The sequence below is a fragment of the Molossus molossus genome, unplaced genomic scaffold (genome assembly GCF_014108415.1).
Source record: "Molossus molossus isolate mMolMol1 unplaced genomic scaffold, mMolMol1.p scaffold_m16_p_12, whole genome shotgun sequence".
NCBI classification, from domain to species: domain Eukaryota; kingdom Metazoa; phylum Chordata; class Mammalia; order Chiroptera; family Molossidae; genus Molossus; species Molossus molossus.
In genome coordinates, this window is record NW_023425347.1 from 27,597,453 (window position 1) to 27,625,141 (window position 27,689).

General features: G+C 45.1%; 1 protein-coding gene across 2 annotated transcripts in view; it reads right to left on the reverse strand.

The window, feature by feature from the left end:
• The window catches only part of LOC118626224 (phosphatase and actin regulator 1), a 226,291-nt gene that overhangs the window by 77,145 nt on the left and 121,457 nt on the right, over nt 1-27,689 (reverse strand). For both annotated transcript variants that reach the window (XM_036255616.1, XM_036255615.1), the window contains exons 3-4: nt 22,987-23,067; nt 405-572 (exon numbers count right to left, since the gene is read on the reverse strand). In XM_036255616.1, the coding sequence (XP_036111509.1) occupies nt 405-572; nt 22,987-23,067 (249 nt within the window). The remainder of the gene's footprint in view (nt 1-404; nt 573-22,986; nt 23,068-27,689) is intronic.

A 27,689-nucleotide genomic window follows, 5' to 3' on the forward strand; every position in this document is an offset into this window, starting at 1 on the left:
AACTGGCACACTGCGACTCGAATCAGAGGGCACGCCGGCGCCTTGCAGGCGGGCGAACTGGTCCGGTGCGTACAGAAGTGCAGGAGTCTTGAGCTTGATCCTAACAGAACCGAGTGTTCGAAAACAAAACAACGGCCTTTGAAACCAATATTACAAAAACAGAGTACATCTCTCTAAAGATACTAAAAGTATAAAAATATTTTTAACACTATAGAACAATAACTGCAAATATCCTCCCCATTTTTATACTCAGGATGTACTAGTTGGTCAGTTTTATTCCTATTTCCAGGAGATTCTTATACTCAGCGTGGCTCACCATAGAACCCAAGGTCCAGCCAGGCCCAAGATCCTATTGCCAACATGCCGTGCGGGGGCCTGGGTTACAGCTCTCGCAGGGCCTTTACCTGTCCCATCCATGATGTCTGAAGGCTGGAGCACCTCGTAGGAGCAGGGATCTCTGGGCATCGGGACCGGCTCCATTTCCGACAGGGCAGGCAGGGACAGCTGGCTGGCGCTCAGGGACTGTCCGTTTTCCAGGGAGTCGTCCTCGTTCGATACGGAGAGCTCCCCATCTGTCAGAGAGAGGGGCGCAGAGTCAGACGTGCCTGCCTCCCAGGGAAGGGGGCGTTTATAGCCCAGTGACTGGGCTACATGTGTTTGAGAGTCTTCATCCCGGTCCACACTTGTTCTTTTGCCTTTGAGACACTCACTTTGTTTTGAGAGACATACCCTCTAACTGCAGGGCAACCATTTCCAGCGACCTTTAGCCAATTGCGTGTGTGCTCTCCACCTTTCTAACCATAATCTACCATATTTTGTCTCTATTTTTTTTAATGAAAGTGAATAAAAATTGTTCTTCAACCTGGAAAAACTGAGCAGGTCTCAGAGACTGGAAAACCAGGATTAGGAATTCCTCCTTCAGGAATAAAGGGCTTCATATCATCCAACGAGTGCCCAGAGCAGGGCCCTCCAAGGCCTGGGGGAAACTCACCCTGTCTTCTCTCTGCCCAAGTCCCAGCTCAAAGGCTGTGGCCACCAAGAACGCCGGGAAGTGCCCAAATTGTCCAGTGCTCCCCACTGACCACTCGGCCCTTGGGCAGGCCGACTCCGATCTGGCCTGGAGCTCAGCCAAGCAGCTCGCTAACACCGTGGTGAGGACCAAAGGTGCCTGCACAGTGGCCATTTGTCACATCGAACCCACCCCCACTCCTGTGTTTTATCCTAGTCCAGGGGAGGCCTAGACAACTAGACATTCAAGTTGTTAATTTTTTAAAGAGGACTGAAAGCTGTTCCAGTTAAATGAGTAAATGCCCAAATGAAAGACTCTTACATGATGCTTCGTCAGAAACACAGAGACTGGCGAGGCAATTACCTGCCTTAAAAGTGGAGGGAAGGTGATTCACTTGTAGAAATGAAACAGTGAAATGACTCCAAGGTTAAACTAGGGTACTTCAGCCTTTTGCTCTGCTCCTGCCAAGGCTTAAATTTTATCCACAATGATAGGTGGTGACGGAGGGCCCTCTGCCAGGCCCACTCCCCCAGTAGAACCGTCTGCTCAACAGGGTAAACTACACACTGACAGGCTTCAGATAACTTATGGTTCAAGGACATTTAATATTTGATCTGAATGTTCTATAAACATAGAGGAAATATAATGCATAGCAAAAAAATCTTCTGAAGCAGATGTACAGATCACACTAATTTCTTAGCTTATGGTCATTTCTTCAACATTAACATTGATAATCATGTTCTATCTATCTATCTATCTATCTATCTATCTATCTATCTATCTATCTATCATCTATCAACATATATACTACACGTATATACATACCTAGTAGAAATATCTAAAGCCATTCAATATGTACAAAAATTCATTATTAATATCATTTATGACCAAGATTGGTAGCAACAGGAGTGAAAAACATTTTATTTGGGTTCATATAACATGGGCATAGAATGATGCTATCATTGTTAAGTAACTGTTATTTAAAAATTCTTCTTATGACATTTTTTAACATATACAAGTAGAAACATTAATATAATGGACCTAATATACTCATCTTCACGCCAAGGGACCAGCTGGGAATTCCTAATTGCTTGGTGATTCCAAGTTTGATTAACTTGAAGACCATGGAGGGGCTCCATGTCCTTTTACTATTTACCAGCATTGTATAGCAGCACCTTTACCAGCATTACTTTAGTAGCATTATTGGAAAAACATTTTTTTTTCCAGGAAGAATTTAACTTTCCTGGTTGAGTCTTCTGGATTATTTGTACCTTCATCTAACTAGATCATCACCATCTCTTTTACACGATCTTCTAAAATTACCTGTAATAATGACCTTCAACCATAAGATGTGTCCTACCAGAATTGGTAAAGGGTGGATAGGAGGAGGGGAGAAAGAAGGGAAGAGAACAGGTGGTCAAGGCAGTGGTTCTCAAACTGTAAGCAAGCATCACAGTTCCCTGGAGCAGTTGAAACACAGATCGCTGGGTCCCACTCCCGGAGTTTCTGACCAGAGTGCACATCTAACATCTTGGGTGATGCTAAAGCTGCTTTTGCTGTGCACTGTTCCACACTTAGAGAACCATTGGGTTGGCCTTCTCATAATGAAATCTAGGGCAGGAAATGCTGTTTATCTGGCTAACACGGAACAGACATGGTTGGTTTAAACCTCGGAGAGGACAAGAAAGCAGGAGGTTGCATTTCCTATCCACGGATCATGCATGTGAACTTGTCACGAAGGACAATGAGAATGGAGAGACCCGTCGGGTAGAGTGGAGATGTACAATGTGAGCCAGATGCGGATGCATCTGACAAGGTAAAGTCAGGTCACAGAGGTGGGAGAGAAGGGAATGCTGAAGTGGACTGAACACAGAACTGGCCACGGATGCTGTGCCAGCCCGATTCCCCTCTTCTTGTGTGGCGTGACAATGAAGACGGTGGTCCAGTCAAGTTAACACCAAATCAAGGAGGATGAAGGGGAAGGTGAGAGTGAACTAATCCACTCAATTGATAAACACCTGCTGAGAGCCTATAATTAACAACATGCATCACGGACCAGAAACTGCCAACCCTCACACCACCCACGAGGAAGGCAGACGTTTTCTATGGGCTCCTTATGACATGTGTAGAAACCACAACCAGTCTGTTGCCTCCACAGCCCCAGGGCTTCACCACACCCTGCCCCGCCTCTCCTCTCAAAGTCAGGTGGGCACCGTGCCAATGCTACGGAGAAAACAGGCATGCTCTGGGGAAGAGAGCGGGGTAAGATGTGGTGGTGACATGCAGAAAAGCAGAGAGGAAGTAGTGTGAACCAACTGGTGTGAATAAGGATAAAGAAGCCAGAGTGAGCCCGGCCGGTGTGGCTCAGTGATTGAGCATCAACCCACGCACCAAGAGGTTGCCAGTCTGATTCTCGGTCAGGGCACATGCCCAGGTTGTGGGTCCGATCCCCCAGCTGGAGGCATGCTGGAGGCGGCCAGTCGATGTTCTGTCTCATCGATGTTTCTATCTCTCTCTCCCTCTCCATAAAGAAAAAAAAGAGAGAGAGTGAAGGAAGACAAGACATGTGCTCTGACTACATGGAGGCCACCTGTTAGAGAGGGTCCTGTCTGGCATTGAATTTTTAGAATATTCTAAAAGCATAATTTATGCAAAAGTTGTGTTCCAGAAGATAAGCCCAAAAGATTCACTTGATTTTTTTTTTTTGGTTTGCTTAGGAATTGCATCTGTACTCCAAGTGGGTTTTAAAATCATGGTTTTGCTGTTGTTTATTTTGCTTTAGGAATCCTCTCCAGCTCTCTAGTGTTAGGGGGACTGACATCAACTTCTGATCAATTTAACTTCCTCAAAGCTTAAGGTAACTAGAGTGTTTTTTTTTTTTTTTTCTAAAATAGATGAATGCCACCCCAAAGAATGGACAACTAGAATTTTTTCAGGATCTAATGGATACCTATGTAATAACAGTTTTGACTTTTTAAAAGTTGTATGAAAGATAGACATTTTGTTCTGAGTGGGTTCAAGGTTTGTGATATTCTGAAGATTAAGAAAAAAGTATTAATTTTAATTTTTTTTTTTAATATCCTCATTTGAGGACATTTTCCCATTTTTTGTACAGACAGAGTGGGAGGGAGAGAGAGGAAGAGAGAGAGAGGGAAACATCGATGTGAAAGGGACACATCGAGTGGCTGCCACCCACACGACCAACCAGGGCCGGGGACGAACTGCAACCGAGGTACATGCCCTTAGCGGGAACCGAACCCGGGTCTCTCCGGACCGCAGGCAGACGCTCTAACCGCTGAGCCAAACCAGCCAGGGCTAATTTTAATTTTGAAAGGCAAAAGTACTATACTATAAACTTAAGCTCAGCACTGAATTGGATTTTTTAGTATATCATTATGGTTTATAAAAAAAAAACCACACCTGTTTAAAAATGTATTTCTAGTTGGACAAGAATTCTTCATTTAATAAATAATAGTTGAGTGTGAGTATAAAGAATTGCATCATATATACATATTAAACCATTATTGCAATACATTTCTCAGAGATAAAACACTAAAAATTAAAACTAAAAACTAGAATAAACAATGTAAATAAATGTGTGTTGCACACATACATATTTATTTTCCAGGTGGTGTAGAAGAAACGCAAAATGGATAGCTCTGACTTACTCATAAAACTTTTTTATTTTTAATTTGCAAAATAAAATGCTATAAACCAAATAAAGAACCCAGCATAATGGGGAAATATGAGCTAAACATAGCTAGCTAATAAAAGAATAATTATTCCAAAGTATGAAGAGTATTTGTGTAAATAAAGAAAGATCAAGTCCTGGTGCCACTTGACAAATGCATGGCCTCCCTCGGAATGAGAGAAATGCAACGAAATGACCCTGTGGTGATGCAGACACATGAGGATTCTTGAAGCAATGTCAAATACAAAAGGAGGAATGGACACACCATGTACACGGTGACTATAAAAACATCCACATGAAGTGTGCATGCAGGTTGGCAAAGTTCTGAAGTAAATCTGGCAAAATATAAGTAGGATATAATGATTATTTTTTTCTGTAAAAATGTCTCCGTTTATAAAACATAAAACAAAATCTGCATGCTGCTTTGTTATGTTAAATGAAAAAAGTTTTTGTTAGGAGAAAACCTCTTCCTCACTCCCCTGGTTGCTTGAGGAAGCATTTTTCTAAGCCCTCCCTATTTTTGCCTGGCTCCCTACCCCTCTCCATCGTTACCACACTGCTGAGGTGCAACCACTGGGTGGAGAGAGTCCCAACTGTACGCACAGGGGTGTGCTCTGCACGCCGCCCTGGCCACCTTGGACTAGTGTTGACTCAGGACTCAGACTTTCCCTCTTGGTGGGCTAACTCTGCGAGCTGGGTTTGGGGGAGGGCAGGAGCATAGAGCTATCAGGCCCATCAGTGACCTCCTCCAAACGAGCCTTTATTGGTAATAAAGGCGACATCCTCCCTACACTTTGATCTCCCATTTGTCCGATCTCTAAAGTGGTTCAGAAACTTGGAGAGGGAAGAACAGTGCTAATATTGGGCCACTCAAGTCCTTAACAGTTAGGGGACTCAAGGGAAGAGAACGCTTTTCCATCTCAAGTAAAAGGAAGTTGAAGGAGCACAGAGAGGTGATAGAAAGGATGCTGTTATAAACGGCTCCGGGGAGGCCTGCATCTCAGCAGGCGGAGGTGTGCTGGTGGGCACCCCTACCGCCCTCCGGAGAGCCGGCGGGGACAGAGGAGCAGCAGGCTCAGTGCACGAAGCCAGACCTTGAACTCGGGAGGGAGGAGCTGCCTGCTGGTTTTTGTTGTCACTAGCTTGTAACAAGTCGCTTAACTCCTGGGACATCCGTTTCTGTCCCTCGAACACAAAAGGTCTATGTTAGATGAGGCCCAACTTCCTTCCAGATCAAAGTATTATCTGTATGCCAGTTGGAAGACATAGAATAAGACCCACCCCCAACCATTATTTGCAAATAACTCTGAAATAACACATCAGCTAAAACAGCAAATCATTTTTTGTTCAGGTTTTCTTCTCATTGTATGACTTACTCTGGGCATATTACATCAAGAACTAGGAAGCACATTGATGGATTTTAGGTTTCTTTGTTAGCTAAATACAGTTTTATATTTTTATTTGAAAGAACTGGCAAGTAGAGCTGTAGCCTAGAGCCAGTGGCTTGGCCGCTACACGAAGACCTCTGCACAAGGTGGAAAGAACGGGAGGAGGAGAGGAAAGGGAGAAGGGAGGGTGAAAGAAACATGTTTGGAGCATTTAAAGCGTCTTCAGTGTCAAGCACTATGCTGGACATGTTATATAGAATAGCAATAATCGCAACACCTGTAACAGTGTTTCAGGAATTTATTATGTGCCAGGCTTATGCTCATTACATATATGTATTATATCAACTATATATATGTCTTAAATGTGTGTGTGTGAATATATATATTCACATACACACATACTTATAACAATATAATGAAGCTGGTACCCAAATCACCCTCACTGCAGGAAGAAAAGTGAACCTAGATGGTCCAGGTACCGTGGAGGGTTACTTGGCTAGCAGGTGCTGAGCTATTGTGTGGTAGGAGTGTGTGTGAGCTCATTTAAAAGGACTTGTTTAGAGATTTTAATTACTTAAGGGTGGTAAAAGAACAACATAGCCATTCTTTACAATTAAGAGATAGTTGTCATAGTTAAAACTCAAATTCTGGTAGTACCTGCGGAGAAGAATAATAAACACCACCATGAAATTATGGCTACATTTATGCCTCTACTGTAAAGAAATTATGTAACTGAAGTGTCCTGTGATGGTTTGGGGCTGAAAACACTGGGAAGTGTTAGTCTGACAGCTTTGCTGGTGATGGACGTGTGCAGATGTACATATGCACACTTGTGAAAATCCATACACACTTCACTGTGTGGTGATCACCGATGGCTATCAGTCCACCGTTATGGGCACGGACCCTGTGCAGTTGAAAGGTCACGTATAACTTTGTCTTCCCCAAGACTTACCTACTAATAGCCTACTGTTGACCAGAAGCCTTACCAATAACATAAACAGTCGATTAACACCATTTTGTGTGTTATACATATTATATACTGTATTTTCACAATGAAGTAAGCTAAAGAAAATGTTAAGAAAATCATAAGAGAAAATACATTTATAGTATTTATTGAAAAAAATCCACATATGAGTGAACCTATGCAGTTCAAACCCATGTTGTTTAGGGGTGAACTGTAACTAAAAAGCAAAAAGTGAAGTCTCCTATGTTATATGTTAAAATGAATAATTATCTGTGCATGAAGAGCCTAATGCAAGAGTTTGCTAATTGTTTTTCCCTTTGAGACCAGAGTGCTGTTCAGCCTGTTGCATGGTTTCATGTTACTTTCACAGATATGCTTCCTGACTGACAAGTGCATCTTCACGGGTACCCCATGGAGCTGAGGGTACTTTCGGAAGATGCTCACTCTGGTAGCGCTGGTCCTAATTTTAGTGAGCCATGAAATAGAGACTTCATTCATTTTTTTATACACTTTTCCCACTAGAGTAGGAAAAAAAATCCATCTGTTAATCGAAGTATTATCTGTATGACAGTTGGAAGACATAGAATAAGCCCCCCCCCACTACTTGCAAATAACCCTGAAATAACAGATCAGCTAAAACAGCAAATCATTTTTCGTTTAAGTTTTCTTTTCATTGGACCACAGCCATAGTTTTGTTACTCAAAAGGCATCATTTTAGCACCAATATGCAGTCATTACCACTAAACAATGGCAATGCGTTCTGATGAATGCATCGTGGGCGATTTGGATGTTGTGGGCGCGTCACAGAGTGCCCTTACTCAGACCTAGATGGTGGAGCCCACCACACACCTGACTAAGTGATGCAGCCCCTTGCTGCTAGGCTACAAGTCTGTACATCATGTTACGGTGCAGCATGAACACTACAGGCAACTGGGACACAAGGGTAAGTATTTGTGTATTTAAACATATCTGAACATAGAAAAGATACAGTATAAAAGATAAAGATGGTCCGTCTGTAGAGGGCGCTTCCCATGAATGGAGCTCCAGGTCTGGAAGTTGCTCTGGGTGGGTCAGGGAGTGAGTGGTGAGGGACAGTGAAGGCCCCGGGCATTACTCCGCACTACTGTGGACCTTATACACACCGAACACCTAGGCTACACTAATTTATATCACAACACGAGATTAAATCAAGGCCAAGAGAAAATGATGCAATCAGGAGATGCGGCAAACACAAGATATATGAGGTGCTACTGGTGTAACGTGGCACACTGTTTTAATTTTTTAAAATATGTTTCTATTGAATTTTTAGAGGGACAGATAGAAACATTGATGTGAGAAAGAAACATCGCTAAGCTGCCTCCTGCACGCCCCCTACTGGGGGTGGAGCCCGCAACACGGGCATGTGCCCTGACCAGGAATCGAACCAGGAATTGAACTGGGACCTCTCAGTCCATGGGAAAATGCTCAATCCACTGAGCTACACTGGCTTGGCGGCATATTATTTTATAGCAAACTTTTTTTGTTACAAGTAGAAAGAGTACATTCTTAACTACCAATAAAAAGCATAGTATGGTATATGCACAAACCAGTCCCATGCTCGTTTATTCTCATTATCAAGTAGTGCGCACTGTACACAATTGCAGGTGCTGGACTTGTACATGACTGTTAGCAGTAGCTGCGTCTACACCAGCGTCACCACAGACAGGTGAGTAATGCTTTGCGCTCCACTGTAATCTTATGAAACCACTGTTGTCTGTGTGGTCCCTTGTGGATGGAAACGTCAGTTATGTGACGCTCGGCTGCGCTGAGACCAGGAGCAAAGCTGCGGTCACGGTCTCGGTAATGGAGCGCTCAGTGCCCGCTGGGCCGGCCGAGTGCTGCCTCCTCGACCCCTTTCCCTCGGCCTCCAGATACTCTAAGAGGTCACTGGATTGATTCTTCACTGGTCTGGAGAAGGCACCCGACGAACACGTAATACCATGGTGCTTTTCAGGAGCAGGAAAGACAGCGGGGAACTGCATGCGTGTGTGGTCCCTTGTCGACTGTCTTATGCGGCACGTGACTGTACGGAGCTTAGTAAAAGCTTCTGTTAATCCCAGTAACATTTTAAATCTTTGCAATTAAAGCCACTAGCAGTTCTCATAGCCAGGAAAATGATGTGCCAAGCAACAGTTAGCTAAGACATAATTTATTTAAGGATTTTATTAAAAGATTAAAGAGCTTTCAACCTAGAAGTGGGAAATGGCTTCCTGGTATTTGTTGACTTTCGCTGAAGACATTTTCTTCATTTTGCCCGACTTTAGGGAGTTGATGTGGTTAAACTAAACGATGCTACAGATGTTATTTTGTAGTATTGTCAACATACATAGAAAGTAATACTTTCCTATTAAATATTGCTTATTTAGTAATTAATGTATTTGACTCAAGCATTTAAAAAGATTTGAATTTCAAGTCTTATTTGCAAAAACAAGTAAAATTTTTTTCACTCTTCTGGTGCATTTTCTTTCTCAGTGAGGAAATGTCATTCTGTGTGTGTGTGTGTGTGTGTGTGAGAGAGAGAGAGAGAGAGAGAGAGGAGAAGAGAGACAGAGAGAGAGACAGAGAGATCTATGCACCGTCAGGATTTAAGGCAGACACTGCAGAATTCTGTAGGATCAGGAAACCTATACTTTTAGAATTCACAATTTAGATAATCTCCCAGTTGATCTATTATCTCTATTTGCAGCCAGAAGTCTTTGGATTGTTCTGAACAGCTCAGATGCAGGAGCAGTTTTCCAAGAACCATGAGGTTTCTTACTGCCGATATAGGCATCTTTGTGACTCAGAATCCTTTTGAACTTCCTACCTTGAGATCTGTGTAAACTTTTTAAATCTCAGCATTTAGCCCTGGCCAGTTTGGCTCAGCGGTTAGAGCGTCAGCCTGCGGTCTTGAGAGACCCAGGTTCGGTTCCCGCTAGGGGCACGTACCTCAGTTGCAGTGTGTCCCCGGCCCTGGTTGGGTTGTGCGGGTGGCAACTACTCGATGTGTCCCTTTCACGTCGATGTTTCTCTCTCTCTCTATCCCTCCCACTCTATCTGAACAAAATATCAAAAAAATGTCCTCGGAGCTGAATAGACACCTCTCCAAACAGGACATACAAATGGCCAAGAGACATATGAAGAAATGCTCAACATCACTAATCATCAGAGAGATGCAAATTAAAACAACAATGAGGTATCACCTCACACCTGTCAGAATGGCCGCCATCAACAAATCATCAAACAACAAGTGTTGGCGAGGGTGTGGAGAAAAGGGGACTCTAATACACTGCTGGTGGGAATGCAGACTGGTGCAGCCGCTATGGAAAACAATATGGTGCTACCTCAAAAAATTAAAAATTGAACTTCCATTTGACCCAGTGATCCCACTGCTGGGAATATACCCTAAGAGCCTGAAACACCAATCAGGAAGAATATGTTCATAGCAGCACTATTTACAATAGCTAAGATCTGGAAACAGCCCAAGTGTCCACCAGTAGACGAATGGATAAAAAAGCTGTGGTACATATACACCATGGAGTACTATGCAGCGGTAAGAAAGAAAGATCTCTTATCCTTTGAGACGACATGGAGGGACCTGGAAAGGATTATCCTAAGTGAAAGAAGCCAAGCAGAAAAAGACAAATACCACATGATCTCACTTATATACGGAATATAATGAACATAACAGTCTGAGGAATACAGTAGACCCAGACACATGGAAGTAGGGCACAGACTGACATCCCTCAGAAGAGGGGATGGGGGGTGGGGGGGGTGGGAAGAGATAAACCACAGAACTTATATGCATGTATGCATGACCAATGGACATGGACAACTAAGCAGGGGACAGGGTGGAGGGGGGGTGGGGTGGGGGATGCCAATGGGGTAAAAAGGTAAAATATCTGTAACAAAAAAATAAATAAAAATTCATAAAAAAAAAAAAAAAAAAAAGAACTTAGCCAAATAAACAGCATACTTTACAAGCCAAAAAAAAAAAAAAAAAAAAAAAATGTCCTCGGGTGAGGATCCAAAAAAAAAAAAAAAAACTCAGCATTTAATTCATCCCATGACACTGTGGATGATTTCATACATGCAGTGGAATGTACAGGCTTTTGTGCTTGAAGAATCAGACCTGTTTTTTTTTATTTTTAATTAAAAAATGTATATGTTTTTGACGAGAGAGAGAGAGAGAGAGAGAGGAAGTAAGAGGGAGAGAGAGAGACAGAAACATCAATGAGAGAGAAAGAGATCGACTGCCTCCTGCACGCCCCTGCTGGGGATTGAGCCCACAAGCTGGGCATGTGCCCCGACCAGGAATAGAACAGGTGACCTTCTGGTGCATGGATGATGCTCAACTAACTGATACACCCCAGCCAGGCTCACCTGTTTTTTAAATTGTTACTATTGTTCTGGATTGAATATTCTATTTGGATGTTCATATCTTCTTCCCCTTGTTCACAGGCTTTTGCCAAATTAAATATGTGAGTCACAATGACTTCCTACCACAAAGTGGCCAAGACATGAGCCCTGCATAGCTCGTTTCAGTTGAATTTCCTGGTAGCTCTTTCCTGCTGGACTTGTGAGCATTCGCTGCCTTCTACTGGACCCACGGTCAACCAGCCCTGCTCACGTGGATTTGCACTGCATCCCTCGCTACAAACATCTCACCGTGTCAAGTTGTGGTGTCCGTCTACCAAAGGGGTTCCTTTCACTTGTCCTGTGTGAAGCCTCCTCACCGAAGTCACACAAGCTCATAGGTTCTTACATCACCTATGATGTAAGTTTGGTGGCTATGATGACTATTTCCAAATAATGACACTGGCTCCAAGGTTTGTAGATAAAAGAGGGTTTACCCTCTTGCTATTCCTGGGCGTTTTGATATTAAAAATGCAGTTGGGACAGGGACTGAATAGAAAATGAGCAAAACGTCACAGTTTCTCTTCTATGCTATTATATGATAGTGTGACTCTCACAGAATCATACATTGTGGTGCAAGAGGCCTTCCATAGGGTAGCCCAGCCAAGGCTGAAACCCAAGATTTTAACAGTCTTTAATAGCTAGGGTTGGGGGAAGGAAGTGATAGGGGCTGGCCATTTAAAAATGTAAGCAGCTCTGGCCGGCCTGGTGTGGCTCAGTGGTTGAGCATCGACCCATGCACCAAGAGGTCACCGGTTCGATTCCTGGTCAGGGCCCATGCCTGGGGGTTGTGGACTTGATCCCCAGCAGGGGGCATGCAGGAAGCAGCTGATCAATGTTGATGTTTCTCTCTCGTGGATGTTTCTGTCTCTCTCTCCCTCTCCCTCCCTCTCTCTCTAAATTCAATTAAAACAAAAAGACAAGCAGCTGTCTCTCTAGCTGAGCTCTCCAACAGGGTACCCACTAGACACATGTGGCTGTTATTCAAGTTAGTTAATATTAAATAAAATGTGAAGTGCAGTTCCTCAGTCAGACTGAGCACATGTGAAGTGCTCGAGACGCACACGTGGCTGGTGGCTGCTGTCCTGGGCAGCACAGGTGGCACGGTATTTCCGTGATTGCTGGAAATGCTGCTGGACAGCACTGCGCAGGGCAGACGGGGAAGCCACAATGACAGGCCTCATGTATCTGCAACGGTGAACCCATTTCTGGACCTGAGAGGGTAACGTGATGCTGCGAAGCGGGTCCACGTCCCTGTGAGTGGTCAGTGCTGTGGCTGTTTCCTTTAGGAAAACTGCAGGTGGGAACGGGAGACCTGCAAGCAGCAACACAGGACTGCACGGTGGACACGGCCTTTGGAGAAGTCGGGAGTCTCCTGATGGAATCTCAGCTCTCCCAGCGGGGAGAGTCTAGGCTCAGGTGAAGGGGAATCGGAAGGGGAGGTGGGTCGGGGAAGGCAGGCATCTCAGGAGAGCAGTGCAGGCCGGATGTCTGGTGGAGAACACCGCTAACATTTAGTGAGCACTTACTCTGGGCAACAGACAAAAAGCCCAGATTGGAACGTGTCCTCTGATCCGAGAACAAGCAGAGGCGGAAGGGAGTTGAAGGGTCTGCCACTCCTGAGTATACCCGGAGACCCCGGGAGGCCTTCAGTCCAGCGTCTGAGCGCTGGGAGCATGAGAGGGGATGGAAGGGAAGCATGGCCTTGCTGGCGGAGCAGTCCAGGACCCTGCAGTTAGCGACATCACAGAGCAGGTCCGGAAAGATGAAAAGCTGCCCTTGCGCAGATAAAAAACGAGAAAGCCAGGACAAGAGCCTGGGCTTGTAGCTCCTAGGACTGTACTGTCGTCTTATAGATATTTCTGTGCGTTAAGGTCCCTCTGACTTACACAAATCGTAGGCAGAAGCATGAAGCCAGGAAAGGTTTTCTAAACCTGACAGCTTTCCTTTTGTTAGCCACTAGCCTTCCGAAGTTTGGCTTGCTTTCTCGTTACGAACAGCAGCGCAGCTCAGTGGCTGTGGAGGGATCAAGCATCATGCTGGGGGCATGTCAGTGGAGCAGTGATGCCCACTATGCCCAGGGTCCCCTGCCATGCCTTGATTTCACAGGTGGGTGCAGGATAGGCAGCGAGAAAGGGTGGTATTGGGGTGGATCTTCCAAGGATAAGTCATGGCAGGCAGCAACAGCTCTCCACAGCTGACTGTACCTGCAACACTTAATATTATGGAAAAAACTGTCAAAATAGGGCAAAAAATATTTAGTGGATTAGTTCCAAAAAGTCTGGTCAATGAGAAATAAGAGTAATTCTAGAGAGGCTGTTGGGTTAGCTTTTCTTACTCTTAGAGATACCAAGATCCTCTGGACATTGTGTCTCATGTAATGTTGGAGCAACTGCAGCCATCTTGTTACTATGAGGTGTTGCAGCTTGAGGATGGTATTCCTCAGGCATGTTATCAGTTAACCTGGAGCTGTTCTGTCATTGGATATTATGTGAGATTCACTCACTGACTCACTCACTCATTCATCCACCCACCCATTCATCCAATAAATATTCAATAAGTAGTGACAAATGCCAAGCATTGCTCAAAGCATTTGGAATACTTTAGAGGACAAAACACAAAAAAATAGTTAGTCTACATCTGCCTATTGCTTCAGCCTCCTTGAATGAGGGTTTTTATTACCTGAAAACAAGTATCTGAACTTACATGCTGCTGACTGCACACTGGCTTCACAGGTGACTCGAGGCTACAATTAAGCAGCATGAGAATAATCCAAAGGTCACTTCTCAGTCCTTGTTTGTTTGATGTGTCTGCACTTGCCGCTTTGGACCCCCCCCCCAAGCCCAGCAATGAACCCCTACCCCCACTGAACTGCAGTCTCTTATCTTGACTTCTATAATGCTACTCCTTTCTGGTTTACTTCCTATTTTTGGCCACTTTTCAGTCTTTGAGAGGTCTTCTTACTCCCAGACCATTTTTTAAAAATTCCCAGATCATTCAGTGCTGGGGTTCCATAGGGTTTTCTATCAGGGCCACTTATTTTCTCATTCTACATCTTCTAGAAATGTCAATTTATATGACTTCATGATCATTTATACACGACAATTCCAACCTGCATCTCCAACCCATTCTCCCTCTTGAACTTCAGAGCTGTGTATTGAGTGGTCTGTTTAGACATCAGATATTTCAAACTCCACGTGGCTTCTCTTGGGTTCCCAGCTCAGTGGATGTCCCCTGTATGCCCAAGCCAGACTCCTGAGTATCAGCCTAAACCCTCTCCATCACTCCCCAACTGAGTCACAGGGCCCTCTGGACTCCATCATCTATAATTCTCCAGTGTCCCCACTCCACCCCCATCCCTGCCACCCTCCTTCCTGCTACCCGCCATCATGTCATCTGCTAACTCATCTCCCTGACTCATGTCTTGGTCTCCCTCCAAGGCCTCTCCCCGTAGGTGGAGTGATGAGGCTGCAAATCTGATCATGCAGAAACCCTTCCGAAGCTCCTCACTGCTCTAGGGATAAAGAATAAACATCTAATCGAGTTCTCCTGCCTGCATGTCCTACCCCGGCTCCCCCTCACCTTCCAGACACACTGGAATTCTCTCTCTCACTGTCCCCAACCTAGTACCTCTACATACGCTGGTCTTTCCGCGTGTAACCTTCCCCCTACCTGTCCCATCTTCTCTAAGACAATCTATCATATTTCAGGATCCCTCTAGTACACCACTCCCTCCAGGATGCCTTCCCGAAATCTCTAGACATGGGTGGGTGACTCATCCACGTGCCCCTGGACATCCTGTACTTCCCCTATCGGAACTGCTGAGTGCCTGTTCTCAGGACTGTAAATTCTGTTAGCCAGGGGAGCCTGGCTGTCCCTTCCGGTATTCCTAGTACCCAGAATGGCGCCTGCAAGACAATAGCTACTCAACAAATACGCAAGAGGCGAATCTATTCACTGGGGAAGGCTTGCTCATTGCTATAATAATAATTGCATTAATTTTTGGCTTGCGATAGTGCTTTTCTGAAAGAACAGTGTTGTTTGTGAGAATTTGATCACAATTTCTTTTTATTCTCTTTATTGCTTAAACCACTTTGCAGTTACCCCACTGGGGACAATCCCTTGTATCAGCTGCTGAGGTGCTACGTAAATGATTGTATGTCACTGATGCTGAAAGTAAACATTCTTCATTTTCACACCGTTACTCAAAATCACAGCTTTCGGAAAATGCCATTTCTAGGCGAGACATCAGAAACAGCTAAAAATGTGACAAAATAACTGCCTGGTACTGGCTGTGAAAAGCATTTCCCATCAACTTCTAGGACTTTTAAAAGTCGGTGCACCTGGGATACCAGATAAAGAATGGGATTTCAGGGGGCTGAAGCCAACTACATTGTCTGTTCGGATACAGAGAGTTTTTATTTTAATTTTTTAAAAATGATGACCTTTTCCTTTAAATACCAGTCTCTTTTCTCCTGAATGCCGAGAGCGGAAAATGCAGCCTCCGCATAAAGGAGTTGTCCATTCCAGGGAGCTTCTGTTCGTGTTTATAATAAAAAATAACACTTTCTGAAAGGTTGCCCTAACTCGATTAAGGGGGAAAAGGCACACCTCATTGCACTTCAGTATTTGCTGTGACATGCCGTCTCTAATTCTCAGCACCCAGTGAAGAGGGAAGTCGCGCACTGGCACACATCGGTTCTGTTCTTTGTGGCCCCTGCCTCTTCCCCTCCCGTGGGATTGTCTCTTCCTCCAGGTGTTGATGGGTCTGCAGCAGAAACTACTCGGTGAGCTGCTGCAGCTTCACCCACGTCCTGTGGCTGCCGCACATTCCCGCATCACGCTCCCACACAGAGAGTGGGCATGTGTAATATGCATGGCAGGGTCACCTCAGTCCACGGGAGGGAGAAGGTCTCCCGTCCCTCTCCGCCCCTCCTGATAAGTGGCACAAACATTCATGTGCACTAAACATGCCCACACTATATGAAGCAAGTGGCATGGTGATAGAGTTGAGGTTTCATAGAACCCAGCGGTGAAAATACAGTACAATCGCCTTTGTTATCCCTAATACTCTTTAAGTACACCATTATGTTTATTTGTAGAGACGATTTGCAATAACCACAAATAGCAATGTTTACTAAGATCCTTTGACCACCACCAGTAGGTAACACATTACAAAGTTTTCCTGGCTTCCTATACATTCCAAACGGAGGACATGTGGTCTGGGCAGGGTTTTCAGTCCATGCACACTGGCTCTGCACCCTCGAGCAAGTCAAAACGTGGCTGGGCTTTAGCTGCTTCATCTCCACATTGTTAAAATCACAGGAGCTAGACCACGTCACCTCCTGAGATCCTTGCTAAGTTTGAGAAGTATCATCACTATTGTACTAATGGGCAAACAGCTCACTGTTTTCAGGATATTTTTTCTCCGTATTATTGAAAAGCCACTATTTGAAAGTATTTAGCACACATATACATAAATGAACACATGATATAATATTGTCTATATTGTATATTTAAATAGCTGGCAATAAAGTGTCATGGACCATAAAACTGAATAAGCCAGGGGGATCAGAGTTCCTAGTCGTCTTGGTTTTGCCAGCAGAGGTGAATAAACCAAGTCACGCGACTATGCAGTTAGAGCCTCGGTTTGTACGTGTTGTTCTTTCAGTAAACATTACTGAGCATCAGCTATGTCTCAGGTACTGTCGTTGGCAGGTGGACTATATCAGTGAACACACCAGACCAAGACCCTGCCTGCCTGGTGGATCTTACATTTCAGTGAGGAGAGACAGATGACAAAAACATGAGCACAATAAACAATTTATAGAACATGTTTGATAAGAGATAGGGGAAAAAAGAAAACAGTAGAGCAGAGATGGAGGACTACAGATTTAGGGAAGGAGGTGGCAATTTAAAATCTGGTGGTCCCATGCCTGGCTTGTGTGGTTCAGTGATTTAGCGTTGACCCATGCACCAAGAGGTCGCCAGTTTGATTCAGGGCACATGTCCAGGTTGTGGGCCCAATCAATCCCCAGTGGGGGGCATGCAGGAGGAGGCCAATCGATGTTCTCTCTCATTGATGTTTCTATCTCTCTCTCTCCCTCTCCCTTTCTCCCTCTATGAAATCGATAAAGAAAAAAAATAAAAAAAAATAGATAAAATCTGGTGGTCCCAAGGTAGGCTGCATCGAGAAGGTGACATCTGAGCAAAGACTGAAAAAGAAGGGAACCATATGGATGGAGATCCGGGGAAGAGGATTCAGGGAAGAGGGCATGGCCAATGCCAACCTCAGGGGCTGGAGAGGTGCTACAGGGAGAAAGATACCAGGAGGTACGGTCAGGGAACTGAGGCAACTCAGGGGTTGGAGGGCCCGTCATGAAGGGCTCCATGGGCTGTCAGGAGAACTTGCAATTTCCCTGAAATGTGGAACAACTGCAGGCTCTTAGCAAGGAGAGATGTGCTCTGATTTATGAGAATTGAGAGAGAGGCAAATGCAATAAATAGGTTTTAATTTAAAAGAAACACACTGAGTCAATTTAAAAAACTTAAGAGCTCATGAATTAGGTTACAATTTGTTTTGAAGTGGTAGTAGAACCAATGTCTTCGTTTCAGCTGCTGAGCCTTCATTTAGGTCTCTGTCCAAATATCACCTCCTCCAGAGGTCCTGCATGATTGCATTTATCTGTAAAATCATCACTCTCTCACTTTGTCTCTTTAGCCTCCTGCTTTGTTTTCCTACATCGTATTCATCACTCCTTGGCAACATAGCATATGCTTGTTTAATTATTCCCTGTAGTAGCATTAAACTCTGAGACGGTGAGGAGTTTGTTCTTTTTGTTACCACTGTAGCTCGACACCAATTTATTGAATGAACCAATGAATGTCCTAGGGGTCTAAGAGAACCCTTGAGTTTTAGTTCACAAAAAATAGCCCATGGGATTGGGGATAAATAGTTAAAAATAAGCTGTCAATCAAATTATAGATTATGTTCTACCATTAGTTGGTTGAACGTTTAAATTTTTTTTTTTCCCTTTATTGATTTTAGAGAGAGGAACGGAGAGGGAGAGAGAGAGAGAAACATCGATGAGAAAGAACATTGATTGGCTGCCTCCTGCATGCCCCCCACTGGGGATCGGGACCACAACTGGGCATGTGTCCTGACTGGGAATCGAACCAGCGACCTCTGGGTGCATGGGTCGATGTTCAACCACTGAGCCACACCGGCTGGGCTGGCTTAACGTTTTTATATTTAGAGTGACTAAGGTTCATTACATTGTGTTCTTCATCACACTGCTATATCCGTATTGTGGACAATTTAGAAAAAGGGAGAAAAACAATTTACAACGTTACGTTCCTATACACATCATGATTAACATAATTTAAAAACTCTTATGGAGTTTTCGAAGATGGCCGCGTTCTCACATGGCCTCAGAACGTACAAAATCAAATAACTTTCTCTGATTTTAAAATTTTAATCTAAAGCTCCTTTTGGACTCTAGACTTATGTGATTTTATATACAAACAAACAAACAAAATTCAAGCCATCGAGTAGCTCATGCTCCTCACACCTAAAGTGTTAAGGGAGGGATTCCTGTGCTGGCTCCTCTGGGCATTTGGGATAAACCCCCTCTGCGACCGAAGCTCTCGTTTCGCCTGATTGGAATGTATTGCCCAGTTTGGAATTTTAACCCACTAAGAAAGATATCAAGAATTTTGAGGTGCTCTGGCAGAGTAATAAAACCTCATTAATTCTGAGTTCACCTTGCTGTCCCAAAAGTTACAACTTCCAGATCACTCGAGTTCATTTTTCTACATTCTATGAACGAATGGGGCCTTATTAGGCAAAATCAATACCGGGAAGAAGTTGGAGGAGAAAAGCCCATCTGCCAAAGATCAGTGCTTTCCACCACCTTGTAGCCTCACACCCGGAGCAGCAGGGCCGCAGGGCGCGCGCCCGAGCGGCTGGGCCCGCACAGGTGTTGCAGTCAGTGGGCCGCTGTCGGGGACCACACCTCTCTGTGGACTCTGTCTTGCTGCCAGGTGACGAGAGTCACGTTTGCTAACACAGGAGGCGGTGCACAATGAGGAATCACCAGCCAGGCCTATGGAAGAACTGCTCCAAATCTATGAGATTTATCTTTGCCAAGAACAACTTGAAAAATGATTCAGGTCTCTTTGCCACTTGTAGTTTACTCAGGTTGTGGCCAATCATTTTGTGTGTTTCACCCACCAGAATCCCAGAGACGGGGGTGAATGATGCTGTAGAGAGAGAAGGAATGACAGGAAAACAGCTCATTTGGAGACCGAGGGGAGGCAGGCGAGGGGTGAGAAAGGCGTTCAATCAGGCCTCGGGGCGGGGCCACCGACACCGATAAGACCATTTTGAGGGGGTTATAGATCTTTGCACCTCAGATGGGGACAGTGCTGTTCCCTCCTCACTCCTGGGCCCACTGATCTAGGGCAGGGCATGTAAAAGGTTTCAAACACATAAACGATGATAATGATGAGACTAATACCGATAATGGTATGTTAACATTTTCTTGAGAATTTATGGAAAGATAACTACGATTCTAACTTTACATGCTGCTATGGACTGAATTGTGTCGCACCCCCACCTAAAATCATATTTTGAAACCCAAACCCCCGATGTGACTGTACGCAGAGAAAGGGCCTTTAAGGGGGTGACTGAGGTCGAATGAAGTCATAAGGGTGGGCCCAAATCCAACAGAACTGATGTCCATGTAAGAAGAGGAAGACATCAGGAGTGTGTGTGCACAGAGGAAAGGCCAGGCGAGGACATCGTGGGAAGGTGACCACCTGCAAGCCAAGAAGAGGGGCCTCACCAGAAACCAACCCTTCTGGCACTTTGGTCTTAGACTTCCAGCCTCCAGAACCGTGAGGAGATAGATTTCTGTCGTTTAAATCAACCAGTCAGTAGTATTTTGTTATGGCCACCTGAGAAGACTCATGCATGTGTTATTTCATGTAATCCTCATTTCAAAATGTATCCAAACTTTCAGGTAAAGAAAAAAAGCACAGAGAAGTTAAGCAACTTGACTAAAGTTGCACAGCTAGTCGGTAGGGAAACTGGAATTGAATCCAAGCAACCTGATTCCAGGGCTCATGTTCCTAACTGCTGATATAACGTAACATACGGTAACATGATTAATGTCCACAGAATCAAAACAGATGCTTTTATCAGAATAACCTATAGCAAGTAGCAAAAACCTACAGCAACAAACTTCCACATATACTATGGGCAATGGACTACTAATTTTATTCCCTTTCTTCCTCCTCTTCTTCCGATCATCCAAACAGTAGCTATTTTATGGAGCTCCAGCGTTATTTGAGGCTTGGGGGATCTGGCGGTAAGCTGGCGAGGTCCATGTCCTCCTGGGGTTTGCAGCTAGTGAGGACAGGCAGCTGACAGCCAGACAGAAAGAGCAGACTGTACCAAGTGCAAAGACAAACATAAAACAAGTTGTGGTAAGAAGTGGGGGCCAGCCCGTCCTTTCCCCCACAGCCAGTCCTTGTGTACACTATGAAGCAGCTGTGAACAGGCCCAGCTCCCACCCCAGTCTCTGTCCAGGCTCCCCGTTTCGTTCTCCATGAAATGAGGCTTCTGTTCGAACAGGCTCTGACATCTTTGATCAAGTCAGGGTGTTACCTAGGCAGTGCTTACCTTGGCCCAGGTATTTTTTCTTTATGGAAATAATAAATGCTAGAGTGAAAGGTAGTCTCTACTTTAGAATAGTCTTAAGTTGTTTTTTTTTAATCCTCCCCTGAGGATATTTTTCCATTTGTGTTTAGAGAGAGAGAGAGAGAAAATCATCAATGTGAGAGGGACACATCGAGTGGCTGCCTCCCGCATGACCCTGACCAGGGCCGGAGACCAAACCGCAACCGAGGTACGTGCCCTTGACTGGAATCGAACCCAAGACTTTAGTCCATGGGCCAACACTCTAACTGCTGAGCCAAATCAGCCAGGGCATATTCCTGATGCTTTATAGTGAGCAATATAGAGGCTGCAGGAAGGAAAAAGGGAGGGGAAGGGATCATTTAACTAGAGCTGAACAGGCCTTAGCTGTGACAGTAACATTACTTACACACTTGGATGCTTATTATATACTATTTATTATAGCTGTAGTTAGACACCACCCGTCTCTCCTGGGGAGTGGATATGAAGAAAGGGGTTTGGAAGGAAGCATGGAGATTTAAGGTCGGCATGAGGAAGGTTTGGGGGCGGGGGTGTGGTACAGAAAGCAAGACTTTGGAAAAAAGTGACAAAATTATGGATTCTGTTTCCCTGGAAAGCTGAATCAATCAGAGTTGTCCTTGGGTGTGGCCTCACTCAGAAGTAGGGTGCACTGGCTCACCACAGGGATCCCTTGGCCCCAGGGGGCTCTGACAGTTACAGGCGGCAGTGTGAAACAGTATGGCTTCACATCCTTCCTCCAGACCCCTGCCGCTCGCTGGCGGCTCTTCCCACTCCTCCCCGTTCAGGGAAGCAGTTTGTGCTGAGAAAATACTTGAACAGCGCCACCCGGAGCCCCACAGTGGGATGGATGAGTGAAAAGTACCAGAGGGATAAAGACTGACTGACTGAGAAGAGGTGGAGCCAGAGACAAGCGGGTGGACACCCAACCTGCTTTTCCGTGTTAGAACGCAAACGAGGCAAGTGAAGACCTACAGCAACATGGTCAGCTGCCTGCATTGTCGGAGTTACGGGGTCACCCCGACTATCAGGATGGATCTTTAAAGCAGAACAGGAGATCTATGAACCTGGCCCACCAAATGACACCAGCCCCAAACAAGAGGACATGAAACAGACAATGACAAGATTGGAATCAACAGCCTGTCATTTTACTTAAAGCCTGAAGTGTGGCCCTGGGAGAGAGGACAGAGTGCAATTCAAAATAGCAATAAGCCAAAGACACGTGGTATTCACTGGCAGCCACCTGTGGACACATTCACAGAGCATCTCAGTCGCTGTAACCATCAGCATTTGAAACATCGTATATGTACAGCTATACTGTATAATTTTATCCACTTTGATTTCTCCTATTGTGGGGAAATGGACTGCCCCAAAAAATCTGTTAGGAAAATTCTAGATGCCTGTGGATTTTTGACATTTGTCTTGGGAACCCCAGTGTCTGAACGAGCCTAAGCAATTAACTTCAACCCAGCTGTGTGTATTCGAACACCAGCAGGCTCACAACCACTGCCTACATCATTCCTGGGGTCACATCATGTCTCTTAGCATCTCGTGGTTTGATTCCAGCGCTGAGAACAAGGGAGCTTTGTGTCCTCCCCCCATATAATGCTGACAGCTTTATCGCTGTCTGCTACATTCTCCTTTCTCTCCAAAACTGGCTGGAGTTTTCAAGGTTCAAAGCCTGAAAAAGTGATGCAGAAAACTGTATCCAACTCTGAGAAACACGCACACAGATCCCGTGCACGGCTTTCTGGCCCATGGAGAGTGGACCAGCCCCCTTACCTTTGTCATAAATTTCCTTCAAGACCCCTCGTTTTATCAGCTCCTCTCTGCTTTGCCTCATTGATATTTTCCTTTCCAGGGCTACAAGCAAAACACAAACAGAGAAGCAGTTGTGAATGGGTAGCAGAAATGCTATTCAAAGGCATCATATTTCAGTATATTGAAATGTAATGCATGGCAAAGCTTCTGTAAATTCTACTTTACTAATATAAGTTCATGATGTCAGCTAATGTTTTCATGATACTATGCTAAGCATTTTAGTCAGAGATTTCATTTAATCTTCAACATTACCTACGAGGTAGGCATTATTATTTCACTTTATTCAACCCCGATCTACGGTTGAGGAAACGAGCAGAGAAGCTCGAAACCTTCAGTCACAAGGTCACCAAGAACAGGACCAGGATTCAAACCAGGAACACCTCCGATCTCCGTCTACCCAGCGCGTCACAGAGCGATTTCCTGAGTGTGGTATTTTTTCATCGGTGGGGCTTCTTTTTAAAGATCTAGTTCATGTAGATTGTGCCGCACTGAGGATTTGTTTTTGCTCCCCAGCTATTACAAAAATATCTCCTAAAGAGCTCTCTGGATGGGGAGTCTGAAGGGCTGTGAGGGGCCTCCAGGGGACAGTCCGCCGCTGCTGTCCTCTCTTGGCGCCGAGTGGGAGCCTCCCAGCGAGTACTGTTCAGTTACCAAATGCGACCCACGAGGGCCCATCACTTCCCTGAGCCGAAAGCTCCGGCAGGTGGGAGCTGCAGGAGGGGAAGGGAGTGTTTCTTCTCGAATCAGTGGGCACGATGGAGGGTAATTCGCCTGGAAACAGTCAGGAGGGGGGCAGTGCGGGAAGCACCAAAGGGCAGGCCTGTGGCGCAGGCGGGGCAGGAGCGAGCAGAGCCTGCTGAGAACCGAGCCGCTGCCACGTCGTGTCTGGGCGAACACGGAGTGCAGGGGGGACAGGTTATTCTGGTTGCTTTGGTCAGTGTGAGGATTTCCACATCCTTTCTGTACAGTTATTCAGGGGGGAAAAGCCAGTTATAAAACTATAAAACAAGGAAACGATTTTATGCAGACAAATTAAGATAGAGATTAATATCTCTCTCTCTCTCTCTCTCTCTCTCTCTCTCTCTCTCTCTCTCTCACACACACACACACACACACACACTAGCCCAGTATAATTTAGTCCAAAGAACACCGATAAGAACTAGGAAGCAAGCAAGGAGACGGACTGTGATTCTAACTTGGTTACCCACTAGCTACGTGACCTTAGTCAAGTCACTTTGCTGGTCTGAAGAAACATTCAACTCCAGCTACTCTGATTTAATAGATCCAGGCTGGGACCTGGACATCTATATTGTAATAAAAAGCTCTCTGGGTTATCCTCAGCCATGTCAAGGCTGAAAATCACTGATGATATATCTTGCGACTTACTAAGGTTATGTTCTAACTCCTTCTGTTAAATTACAGTGAATTAAGGGGTAGAAGACAGAGAGAGAGAAATGTTAGATTAGGACGCCTCGAATATCGCTTACTGAGAACATACTAATGAAACAGACACATACATACATGCCCACAGAAGTGGGGACAGGAGGGCTACAGGGAAGGACCAGCATCAGCGGCGGGTGCAGGAACACTGGAGGAGTGCTTGTTTGGGGATGGAGCGTTTTATGACCCAGACCAAATGACATGCTACCTGGTGTTGGGAAGGCAAAGAGCTGCTCTCCATGCAGAAGAGGAACAACCAGAGAAGACACAGAACTGCATACAGTGAGGTCAGAAAGTTCTGTCCGATGTAAAAGGGATTCTCTTAGCAGCACAGTGGGAAAGACTGGATAGCAAGGGGAGATGGTTGTTTTTTTTCAAATTCCTCACCAGCACCTGAGGGTATTCTTCCACTAATCTTCAGATAGAGTGGGAGGGAGGGAGAGAGGAAGAAACATTGACATGAGAGGGACACATGGATTGGTTGCCTCCTGCATGACTCCGACCAGGGCTGGGGACCGGGCCACAACCGACCTACGTGCCCTTGACCAGAATCGAACCTGCGACTCTTTGGTCTGCCAGCCGACACTCTAACGGCTGAGCCAAATCGGCCAGCGCAAGAGACGGAGGTTTTTAAGGAAGAAATGTGTGTAGGTCTTTTGAGTTTCATGAAGACATGCTTTGCCATCCTTTATTGAACCACACACATTGACCAGATATCTCTTCAACAAAGTAAGGTTTCCAGGGGGCTTTTCAAAACCACAGAACAAAGTGGATGGACTTGGACCCACAGCGCTAAACAAATTACTTGCAGCAAGATGGGCCAAACCCTGGGCTTGGAGGCCCGAGATGGCACGAATCAGTGGAACACAGACCATCTCAGGCCACATACTTAGCCATTCGGACTCCAGCTGCCCCACTGCAGTTACTCACCAACCAGGGACCTGCGCCCAAGTCAAAGTCACTCTGCCAGGTAGGCAGGTGATGGAGACCAAAGGCACAGCCCCTACCTCCATAGAGTTTACAGACTAATGTTCACTTCAGAGTCAACATATAACAGTACTTAATATGTGATTACAAATTGAGACCAGGCCTCTTAAAAGAAAAGGACATGGTTCTACCTGCACTTATGATAAATAACCTCCACACTGGGCCATGAGAAAAAGTTTTTCTGAGGAAGAGACCTCTGAGCTGAGTTTGAAAGATGAAGATGTATTATCACAGCAAAGAACAGTCAGGTATGGGCTTTGTGAAACCCACACATAGCAAGCTGGGCAATGGCTCCTGATGATCAAAACGAGACCAAGCTGCTGTACCTGTGGCCACCAGCACCAGGGGGACAATGGTTCAAGGTGTGTCCAGAGGGGAGGAGGGGCTGGGTCATGCACGGCAATGGGAATAAATGATACGAGTTGAGTATCTGAAAGATCACATCCACTTTAATGCGGAGAATGGACTGGAAGTAGGCCAGGAGTAGGTGATCACAGCAGACCAGCAGGAGATGATGGCAGCTGAGACTCAGATGCTGGTGATGGAGACGGAGTCAAAGGATGCTTTCAGGACACAGAAAGGTGGCACCGTTGCCACAACTTGCAGTTAAGAATTAGATGTGGGACGTGAAGGAAAGAGAGAAGGGTCGAGGACAACTCCTTTGGTTCCCGACCTGCACAGCTGAATGGACGGGGTGTCAATTACTAAGGTCGGGGACACAGGATGAGAATCGGGTTTGGAGGGATGATGGCGAACTCAGTGTTAGTCATGCCTGCGAGGAGACCTCAGGTACATGCTAGGGAAATGTAGTCGGATCCTTCATAAAATAGGGATGGGAGTTCAAGGAGACCGTGCTGCGTGGTACTGGCTATGCTGGACTCTCATGTACCGGTGCTTCTCGGCTCTTCCACGGAGAAGCTGCGGGCAAAGGAGTAATGCCAGGGGCTCCGAGGGCATGACTGAAGCTGCCTGTCCCAAGCACGCCATTAAAGACGTACTGAGTTTTTCCTTAAGAACGAAGGTGGACCTCACATAATGTATCTGTCCTTATTTAAATAAGAAAACAGCCCTACCCACTACCACAAATTTCTTAAGTTTGACTGACATTCTGGGAAGAGATGGCTCATTTATTCTTTGGTTTTGTGTTTTGCCTAGAATGGAACCCCGTGCCCAGAGGGGATACACGGATCATTTGGGGGAAGGGCAGAATGTCATATAATTTAACTTAATCTTTACCACAATCCTGTGGTGTATTATCATCCCCTTTTTATAGATGATGTACCTGAGGCCTAGCAAAATCAACTTGCTCAGAGCCACACAGTAAGTGGAAGAGCAGAAAGAGATGTTAATGCCCCTTCTCCCACAATACCACCTTGTTGTGAAGATGGCTCTAATGTATGTACACAAGGCTCTAAACAGTATCTCATATATAAGGCTCTAAAAATGGAAGGCAGTTTTATTATCAGTTTATTTGGGGCTCAACAGCATGGTAAAATGACATAATTACACTGTATTTTTAGAAGCTTCTCTATTCTAAGACACTTCTTACTCGCTGTCTCTTTCAACAAGGTCTGCACGATCCTCTCCTCTATCCTTCTTTGCAGCAGCCCTTCCTAAGTTAGAGCGAAATGAAGTAGGTTGTTTGGTGTAGAAGGACAACTCAGATCTTGTCTACTACTGAGCCATAAAACACAGGGGAAGAGGATTTAATGTGGGGGGAAATATAATGACTTTCTTTTCACTAACCAAGGCTGGGTCCAATCCTCCCTCTCCAACAAGTTTGGTTTCAGGTAGAACAAAGACAAAGAGAAAAAATAAGCCAAGATATGAAAGCACCTAAGTGTCCATCGATAGAAACATGGATAAGAAAGATGTTCTTATACTACATACTGGTACATTTCTAAAAACAATTTTTTAGCCCTAACATGGTAGTACCAAATATGAAAGGCAGGAATCTGATTACCCCGCAAAATGAAAGTACAGCTCAGTGTCAATGCAACCCTTGGCCCTTCAGAGAAGACCTGTTTCCAGGCCGCAGCAAGTGCAGAGCTCAGACACAGGCCTTCGAGATGGTCCGATGGCATCTGAGACATTAGGACAAGGCCACATCTGCCAGCAAGTGTGCAAAGACTAATTTAGAGACACCAGGTCTAAGATTCCATGCCAACAATGAGATAGCCTAACAGTTAGGGAAAGGGAAAATATATTACGGATTTGCTTTTATAGACTGACAAAAA